General features: G+C 44.0%; 1 protein-coding gene across 1 annotated transcript; it reads left to right on the forward strand.

Annotated features, from left to right (window-relative positions):
* Positions 1 to 1,353: 1,353 nt before the first annotated feature.
* On the forward strand, positions 1,354 to 8,791 carry LOC117797009 (proprotein convertase subtilisin/kexin type 5-like). Its single transcript, XM_034647341.1, has 3 exons — positions 1,354 to 1,486; positions 3,383 to 3,569; positions 8,388 to 8,791. Exons 2-3 carry the CDS (start codon positions 3,458 to 3,460, stop codon positions 8,789 to 8,791), a joined length of 516 nt encoding a protein of 171 aa, XP_034503232.1. The 5' UTR covers positions 1,354 to 1,486; positions 3,383 to 3,457.
* The last annotated feature ends 820 nt before the right edge of the window (positions 8,792 to 9,611 follow it).

Below are 9,611 nucleotides of genomic sequence, written 5' to 3' on the forward strand. Positions count from 1 at the left end.
CCATCTCCCTGCTCTTGTTTTGAAATTCTCAGCAAAAACACCAGGACCTTCCTAACGGAATGAAGGAGAATTCAGGTCTCCTGTCTCCAAATCCTTTCCAGAAGTTATCACTTAATATCTGGGTAAAAGGTAATGCTTGGGTCAGTCATTCTTAGGGTCTCTGAATTACGAGAGTAGGGTCTTACCTCCAAAAACAGAGCCTGTAGATTCAGGCCTCCTCTACTTGGTGGGTCATAAGGTGTTCAGGCAGATAGTATGATTGAAAGAGCATTTACTGCGGGTCAACAAACCTGAGTTTGAATCTTGACCATTACCTGTATAACCTTAAAAGAATGACTTGACATATCGGGGTCTTACTTTTCATTTATTTAAAAAAATAATAAATAGGGGAACCTGCATGGCTCAGTCGGGTAAGCATCCAACTCTTGATTTCAGTGCAGGTCGTGATACCAGGGTTGTGAGATCCAGCCCTGCGTCAGGCTCCACACTGGCCATGGATCCTGCTTGGAGTTTTTTCTCTCCTTTTCCCTCTGCCCCTCCCCATGTCTCTCTCTCTCTAAAATTAATCAATCAATTAATTAATTAATAGCATGTCAAATTTTTTAAAAGGAAGTTTTTAGCTTTCAAGAGCATTTCAAAGGAATCTATCAGCACCACCACCACCTTCCCCAAATTAAGAACAAGTGGACAAAATGATCTGCTAAATTCTTAGCCCTGGCATTTTAAATTCTAAGTCTAGTACTTCTTAGAAGCTGCCTAACCATGACTTTCTCACCGAGTACCAGGACCCTCCAAATCATCTGGTATCGTTCTCCTCCATGTTAGTTAAACAATAAACAAAACGACAAATCAAAGTTTTAAAACCTTTCTACATGATTTCTCATTCTCTGAAAATCTTTCTTTTTTGCTGTCATACACGATCTATCCCTTCCAAACCCTCAATTTCCAAATAAGAGTTGACATTGATTAGACTAATTGGATAATTTCTAGGTCATCACTTGGTGTCTTGTAGACTTCCCTCTCCCCCCCATCTCCTCAATCAATGTATCCTTCAACTTCAATTTGCTTTGACATATTCCTTGTTCCTAAGAGCTTTGGACCCAAGACAGAGGTTGAAATCTAAGGTCAGGGGCGCCTGGGTGGCTCAGTCATTAAGCGTCTGCCTTCAGCTCAGGGCGTGATCCTGGAGTTCTGGGATGGAGCCCCACATCAGGCTTCTCTGCTAGGAGCCTGCTTCTTCCTCTCCCACTCCCCCTGCTTGTGTTCTCTCTCTCTCTGGCTGTCTCTTTCTGTCAAATAAATAAATAAAATCTTAAAAAAAAAAAAGAAAAGAAATCTAAGGTCAGCCCTCATCATTTAGAATCACTTTTTTTTTTTTCTTTCAGGAAAAGGAGCATTGAATTGCTTATCCTGTGTGTGGAGTTACCACCTAGCGGGAGGAATCTGCATCTCGGACTGCCTGGTGGGGGAATACAGAGTGGGAGAGGTACTGAGAGCTGGGTGTGCTGTGCCCTCCTCCATTCCTACAGAGGCACATGAGCTCATTTCTGCAGGGCATTCTGGGCAAAGTCAAGAAGTCCTAAAATTCCTACACTTGCTCCAGTTTTATAATCTTCTACCACTGAATCACAGAACAATGGTACTACCCACCCGTAGCCTTAATCTCAGTCAAAGAACTGAGATGACCTGACATAAATAATGGGGAAGTTAGAGAATGAGGACCTCAGATTTACCTCTACATTCATTGATCATGACCTTAGAAGTTTCAGGTCCACTTAAAAATATTATATCAGACATAAGAAATATTGGGGCACCTGGGGGGCTCAGTCAGCTAAGCATCAGACTCTTAATTTCAGCAATTTCAGCTCAGGGGCATGACCTCAGGGTCCTGGAATTGAGCCCCACATCGGGTTCTGCTTGAGATTCTCTCTCCTTGTCCCTTTGCCCCTCCCCCACTCAAGCACACATGTGCACGCGCGCATTCTCTCTCAAATAAATACATGTTGAGAAAGAAAGAGAGAGAAAGAAGAGAGGGAGAGAGGAAGGAAGGGAGAGAGGGAGGGGAAGGGAGGGAGGGGAAATATCTTCTCTCCTACCCCTCTGCTATCTAACCTGAAATGCCTGAATAATGTCAGAACTACACAACCACTTTTGGTCTTTCATTTCCTCCACCCCTGCACAGTATATTAAGAGAACTATATTTCATTTCCTTGCCTGGAAACCATGGATATTCTGAGTTCACTAACTCCTTGTGTTTCCAAAGTGTAGAAATCAAGTAAATCTCCCCCATGGTGAAATTAACATGACCCAACATGTTCACATAGGAGTTCTCTTTACATCCTTACACCTTGGAGAAACTCCTCAGTTTCAGAGACATTAGCTAATTTGCTAAAGATCACATGAGTATAAGTAACAAAGCTGATATGGAACCCAGGGGTCCTGACAGCTAACCCAGGATTTGATAAGATAATAACAGCTAAGAAAGCACCTTATCAACACCTGAAGCATGCCCAAGTACTCAACAAAGGCAATTTCCATTCCTTCCCTTTCTACCATCCTTCCAAAGCACAGAAGTAAAAGAGGAAGCCATCTTCCCTCATCTACATTTTTAGACCACAGAGGCAGCAACTTGTCAGGAAGGAAGCCACTTTATCCTAATCTCTTATTTCATTGTATTAGCTAGGCAGTCACAAATACTACAATGGGGTGGGGACACAAGAATCTAGCAACCCCAGAGGCCAAGCCTATTAATGTACCTGAGTGCAGGGTGTCAGGTCAAAGAAAACCCCAGCACAGACTTGATGAAAAGTGGAATTTGATGTGTCACCTCTGTTGGTGACATTGGAGCAAGTGCTGGGGATTCTGTCAACTAGGAGAGCACAAACAGAGGGTCACTGCTGCTCAGCTGTCTGGGATGTTGCCACGTGGGAGTGATAACAGTGTCAACAGTCTAGTTTTTAAAGAGAAACTAGGAATGGATTTTCAAGTGAAATGTCCCAATTTTGAAATGTGGGCAATGAATTGGAAATTTTTTAAACTGTGAAGGTCAATTTAGTAATGAGCCAGACACAACTTGTCCTTGACCAAGTACAGCACATGAGCTGTCTGTTTGTAACTTGAGCTATTCTAGAAGGCTGTTCTCCCACTATTGTCACCAGCAGATCTCACATGGAGAGACCCAGCAATGGTTTCCTTCAAGTGCAGACAGTTGGTTCTGTCTTTCACCCCGAACAGTTAAAATGAACCCAGAGCAATCAATCATTCTTCTGTCGCACACATGCCTCCCTCCCTCATGGAGACAAGATGGAATTCCCACCTGGGAACTCCAATGCCTTGTTAATTCCTCCACATTCAAAAAGAATCTCCCAATTGTTCTTGCCAGGGGGAGAAGTTTAACTGTGAAAAATGTCACGAGAGCTGTGTGGAATGCAAGGGACCTGGCGCCAAGAACTGCACCATGTGCCCCACCAGCCTGGTGCTGCTTATGGATGACAACCGTTGCCTACCCTGCTGTAATGTCTCCGATCCCTCCAATGCCCAGGACTGCTGTGACTGCCGGGACACCACAGGTGAGTGGAGAGGAAAGGAAGCCTGCAGAGGAAGGGCCTGTCTCTGGAAGAGGATGAGAGCGGAGGGGAGAGGAGGATAGAAAGTTCCAGAGAATAAACAGAGCTATCTTTTTATTGAGTGCCTCCTATGTCCTTACTGTACTTAAAACTTTCTGTCCATCAACTCGTAGAAGATTTTATTTTTTTTAAAGATTTAATTATTTCAGAGAGACAACTTGAGAGCACAAGTCGGGGGAGGGACAGAGAGAGAGGGAGAGAGAGAGAAACTTCAAGCAGACTCCCTGCTGAGCTTTAGCCCCCCCCCACCCCAACTCGGGGCTTGATCCCAGGACTCTGACATCATGACCTGAGCTGAAATCAAGAGTCAGCTGCTTAACCAACTAAGCCACCCATGTGCCCCTAAGTAGATTTTTTAAAAGGAATTTCTACAACCAACGTGGGGCTCTAGCTCATGACCGTAAGATCAAGAGTCCCATGCTCTACCTACTGAGCCAGCCAGGCACCCCTATAAGTAAATATTATTAATCCCCTTTTGCAGATGAGGAGACCAAGACTCAAAGGTTAGCATGCCCAAGTCCATAGCAATATTAAGGGCACATCTGGAATTAGACTATAGGTCCTTTGGACTACAAAGCCTGAATTCTTTCTGCTGCTGTGCTCCCTCTAAGAACTCAAGTTGGTCTAGAATCTCATTTTTTAAAAAGATTTTATTTATTTATTTGAGAGAGAGAGAGAAAGAGAGAACAAGTGAGCAAGCAGTGGGAGGGACAGAGGGAGAAGGAGAATCTCAAGCAGACTCCCCACTGAGTGTGGAGCCAGACTTGGGGCTCGATCTCACGACCCTGAGATCATGACCTCAGCCGAAACCAAGAGTCAGATGCTTAACCAGCTGAGCCACCCAGGCACCCCTAGAATCTCATCTTTATAAATTTACTTTCTGGGGCGCCTGGGTGGCACAGCGGTTAAGCGTCTGCCTTCGGCTCAGGGCGTGATCCTGGCATTACGGGATCGAGCCCCACATCAGGCTCCTCCGCTGGGAGCCTGCTTCTTCCTCTCCCACTCCCCCTGCTTGTGTTCCCTCTCTCGCTGGCTGTCTCTATCTCTGTCAAATAAATAAATAAAATCTTTTAAAAATAAATAAATAAATTTACTTTCTTCTTTTTTATTCTTCCCTCCTGGAAAAAAAGGGAAAAGAACCAACTATCAAAAGAGCTGATGCCAGTATTACCTTGATTCTGCTGTAGACTCATTCTATGGAAGTTAGCCAAAATCTAGAGCTACCCTTAGAGACTTAAAGCATTTTAAAAATGAACTTTCATCAAAGGCTAAAAAGAAACAAAACCCCTTTTAGCAATTCCCAGGCCCCCAACTGTCTCCTACCGCCAAACCCATATGTATATGGGTACTTGGTCTTCATAGGCCACAAACTCAGAAAGATCCCAAATGAAGTCATTCCTCCATATATATATATTTTTTTCCCCGCCCTGCCCTCAGGGGTCTTATAGACCCAAAGTGTAAGTGAACAATCCATTTCTCAGTGGCAGAATCTTCTAGCCCAGACCAGGGCCTCCCAAACCAAGCTCAGCCTCCAAGAGCCTCCCCTGACCACTCCAGCTCCCAATCTGAGCCTCACACCGCACAGCAGAGAAACACCCCCCCACTTGCCCCTGACTTGCCCACCCGTGGGCACTGCTCCCAGAATGCCTCCTTTCTGCCAGGGAGGCAATAAACTCCAGGGCTGGGGAAAAATTTATATATATATATATATATATGTATATGTATATATATGTACATATACACATATATGTATAAAATATATTTTTTAAATTTATATGTTCATTATTTTTCTAAAATGTATATTTAATATAATAGAGAATATATATTTACTATAGTAGAGAATATATATTTAATATAATAGAGAATAAAAATATATTCTCTAGTCCAGAAGCAGATCATTTCCTTAGGGTTCAGATGTATCATGGCCTGACAAAGAGACACCATATTTATGTGAGCCTATCCATTTCTAACCAAAGTAAATCTCAGACCCATATCTGCTACTAGCAATTTCTTTTTAATTTTTTTATTAGCCTTCTCAATTAAATTCTAAATAACATCTTTCCAAAACAGAATTACTTCCTCCTTCTAGGTTTCCTACCCCTACAAACAGCTGGTTTCCCCAGCCCCTCATACATATCCACTTTCAGGGTCTGATTGTCTCATATCCACACTATGTCAGCGAAGAATAATAATCCTCATTACATCAATGGCTTTAGATGAAACCAGAAGTGTGTGCACATTGGGTGCAGAGTTTCCAACTACGAACTATTTAGTCAGCTTTCCTGGGCCTTCTGTGGCACTTGAAGACCCACCTAGGGCAACTCTGCAAAAGTCTGGATACTCTTGATTGACTGCTCATTTTTTTACTGAGACACTCTGCTCCTTCAAAGAAACCAGATCACAGAGGCTGACCCTGAGTCTGCAGACCTAAGCCTAGAGAAGAGTAAGACATGATTGCATATGGCACCCTCGTAATTGAAACAATCTCGAAACATGTTTTACTGATTCTCCTGCCCTAGGCAGTATTTATCTCCAAGTACCCCACACGGATGGATTGCTTATCCATCCCTCTGGTGCTTTAATATTTCCTCCAGAGAAAAATTCTGTGCTGATATAGTTAATGACAAAAACAATTATGATAGTGCTATTATTTTAGAAGAGGAAATTCTGTTTGATGGGCAAAAATCCCATGAGGATGAAAGTTTGGATAAAACAAGCAACTTATTTATCGCCAGCAAAAAGACAGGGAAATACATAGCGGTGATGCATCAGACCTAATTGGCCAGTATGTAATAAGCAAAAGTAATGGCCCCTAAAATAATTGGTAGCAGAATTACCACCATTCAGCTAGTACATGTAATGTACCTAGAATCTCATAAAAGAATCCTGGGGGCAGACCCAGGTGGTTCAAAAACCACTTATGGAAAACTTACCCTGTATTTCAACTTGTACATCCAACAGACCTGCTAGATTTTTCCCTGGTGCTCTTATACTCTCGTTCACTCTCCCATTTGGTGGGTTAAAGAAGGGGGAGAGGGGAAGTAGGTAACTTACCCAAATCTATCACCTGAATAAATGAGTGAAAAGTAAGAAAAATGAGCTCATCACTGAATTTGTGGTTTGGGCCTTCCTTTCATGACGGTTTTGGTTACTCCACGTTCTCAATCAAGGTGTCAAAACAGAGGCTGGTGAATGAACAACAGGGGACAGAGCTCGCAACTTCAGAAATCTTAATTATGAAACAAGAGTCTCCTGTGACTCAATTTGGTCATCAGAATTTTAAAAAGCTCCCTCTCTTCCTGTCAGATTAGGGCTACGGAATGCATGTCCCCAAAAACACATCGTTAGAGTATTTGCTCAAACGTCTCTGGTCCACGGCATGCAATTTGGATCCCTGGGTTCGAATTTTAATTGCTCCACAGACAAGCTTTTGCCTCTGACAGGCAACAATTCATGTCCTCTCTGTGGACCTCGGTTTCCTCAACTGTCAAGCAATAGATTGACCTAATTTCTTTCTGTTTGTTTTGGTTTTTTTTGTCATCTCATTGAGTTCTCCTGATTTACCAGAGTTAAGTCAACTTGGTATTTAAAACAAATCTTCAGGGGCGCCTGTGTGGCTCAGTCGGTTGATCTCAGCTCAGGTCTTGATCTCAGGGTCACGAGTTCAAGCCCCCTGTTGATTTCCACACTGGGCACATGGAGCCTACTTTAAAAAAATAAATAAATAAAAAATAAAACAAACCCTCTTCTCCCGCTGATTTGCCTTTTCTCTACATTTAGCTGTGGAGAGTCTGTTCCGCCTGTGTTCAGGTCATTTCCTGGGTGATTTACACTGATGTGGGTGTTATCTAGATGTGATGAGGTGAGCCTAGGATCCTTCTACCCCACCACCTTCTCTGGAAGTCCGACCTAATTAATTCCTAAGGCCCCACACAACTGTAAGTCAATGGCTTGGGGGCGCCTGGCTGGCTCAGTCAGTAGAGTGAGTGACTCTTGATCTCGGTTCGTGAGTTTCAGCCCCACATTTGGCATAGAGCCTACTTTAAAAAAAAAATTCAATGGTTTTATAAATAATCTTCTCTGCCCTTGACTGTTGGACCAGGTTGAAGGGTACTTGAGGAAAGGAATCAGTCTTTTCAGAAAGTCAGAGTTGAAACAAAAAAATAGAGCATTTAGGGGCGCCTGGGTGGCACAGCGGTTAAGCGTCTGCCTTCGGCTCAGGGCGTGATCCCGGCATTATGGGATCGAGCCCCACATCAGGCTCCTCTGCTATGAGCCTGCTTCTTCCTCTCCCACTCCCCCTGCTTGTGTTCCCTCTCTCGCTGGCTGTCTCTATCTCTGTCGAATAAATAAATAAATAATCTTTAAAAAAAAAAAAATAGAGCATTTAGAAGTAACTGAGGCATGGCCCAAGATGGAATATATTTCTTAAGAAGGAAATAGAAAAATCGATTGGTCAGGTTGGATACTTGGCGACTGACTCATGAGGTATGAGGATGAGGGGGCTCTGTTTCTCAAACTGACCTTCAACCTAGAAGGGTTTGTTGGTATCATCAGACACAGACTGGGACTCTCAGGGGGTACACGATCCAATTCTGTAGAATGGGGTGCCCTCTAGGAAAATCAGAGACAGTGATTCTACCATTTTAGTTTTCAAAGAGAAAGCAAAGCTTTTTACCTCAGAAACTAATTTCCCTCATCGCATTTCTTCTCTCCCACCCTTGCCCTCTCTGCTCTTCCTTTGGGGTCTTCTTCCAACAGAGGAGTGTATCCTTCAAGCAAGAGAAATTGGACCTGCCGGTGAACGTACCAAGATAGCCCTGTTCATCACCTCCTCTGTTCTGCTGGTCCTTCTGCTCGGGGCCGCTGTGGTTGTCTGGAGGAAATCGCGGGGCCGAGTCCAGCCAGTGGCGAAGGCCGGCTATGAGAAGCTGGGCGACCCTAGCAAGTCATATGTTTCCTATAAGAGCAGCCATCGTGAAAACACCAGCTTTGAAGAGGATCAGGTTACTGAGTACAGGGACCGGGACTATGACGAGGATGAGGATGATGACATCGTCTACATGGGCCAAGATGGCACTGTGTACCGGAAATTTAAGTACGGGCTGCTGGATGAGGAAGGGGATGAGCTGGAATACGACGATGAGAGTTACTCCTACCAGTAGACAGCAGCCCAACCCCCTCGCCCTGGCCCATTCCACTCACCAGCATGCATGCGAATGTTAGTGTTGGGGTTTTTTCCCCACATAGCAGGCTGATGTGTGGGTGTTTGCCTTTGTCCTCTTAACCACGAGTCCAACTACAGTGTGTAAGAATGCTGAAACAATTTGTTCTTCTTTTGAGTGGCTCAACTCCATTAACCATAACTGAGGGTAAAATTTAGAGAGATTTCCCTCAAAATAAGATGTCAAAATACAGGAAGTGAAAAAAAGTGAGATTTGTACCCTTCATGAGATTAAGAAAAAAGTGGACCCATAGGAATTCTGTTTCTCAGCTCTATTGTGGGGATATTTGCTGCCTTCTGGGATTCTGGGATTTCTGTAAATGATTGGGGGGGATGGGAAGACCGAAGAACTCTTTTGTCTCAGGGGGTTTTTCTCCCCTGTTAGCTATCTTTAGGCAAAGGTTGGTTCTGTTAGTGGCAGATAAAGAGGGTTCTCCTCCTCATGCCATTTATCACTCGCCTCCAGACTGCCCCTGGGGAGCGGAAGACATTACCTGTGCTAAGGGTGTTTCCAACCTACTCGGAGATGAGGGAAGACAAGGGGTCATGCGTCAGAGCCAAGGAACCATGTGCTCCCGGGGCTCTGGTTCTTGTGCAGGAATCCACAGTCATCCTGCTCTAGGGACAGAGTAAGCTCAGGCAGAACACAGGTAGCAGCAAGCCGGTAGGACAAAAATCATTACATTTCCAAGAATTGCAGCATTACACCCTCATGATTTGCTCAGAAGCTTTTGTGGTGGGAAACACCAGCTCAGACATCA

This window comes from Ailuropoda melanoleuca, chromosome 17 (genome assembly GCF_002007445.2).
Source record: "Ailuropoda melanoleuca isolate Jingjing chromosome 17, ASM200744v2, whole genome shotgun sequence".
Classification (NCBI taxonomy): domain Eukaryota; kingdom Metazoa; phylum Chordata; class Mammalia; order Carnivora; family Ursidae; genus Ailuropoda; species Ailuropoda melanoleuca.

What these genes read in the sequence shown, in the direction of transcription:
- LOC117797009 (XM_034647341.1), top strand. Translation starts at nt 3,458, where the DNA reads ATGTGCCCCACCAGCCTGGTGCTGCTTATGGATGACAACCGTTGCCTA. An exon ending in TGACTGCCGGGACACCACAG is followed by an intron (nt 3,570 to 8,387) that starts GTGAGTGGAGAG and finishes TTCTTCCAACAG; the next exon opens with AGGAGTGTATCCTTCAAGCA.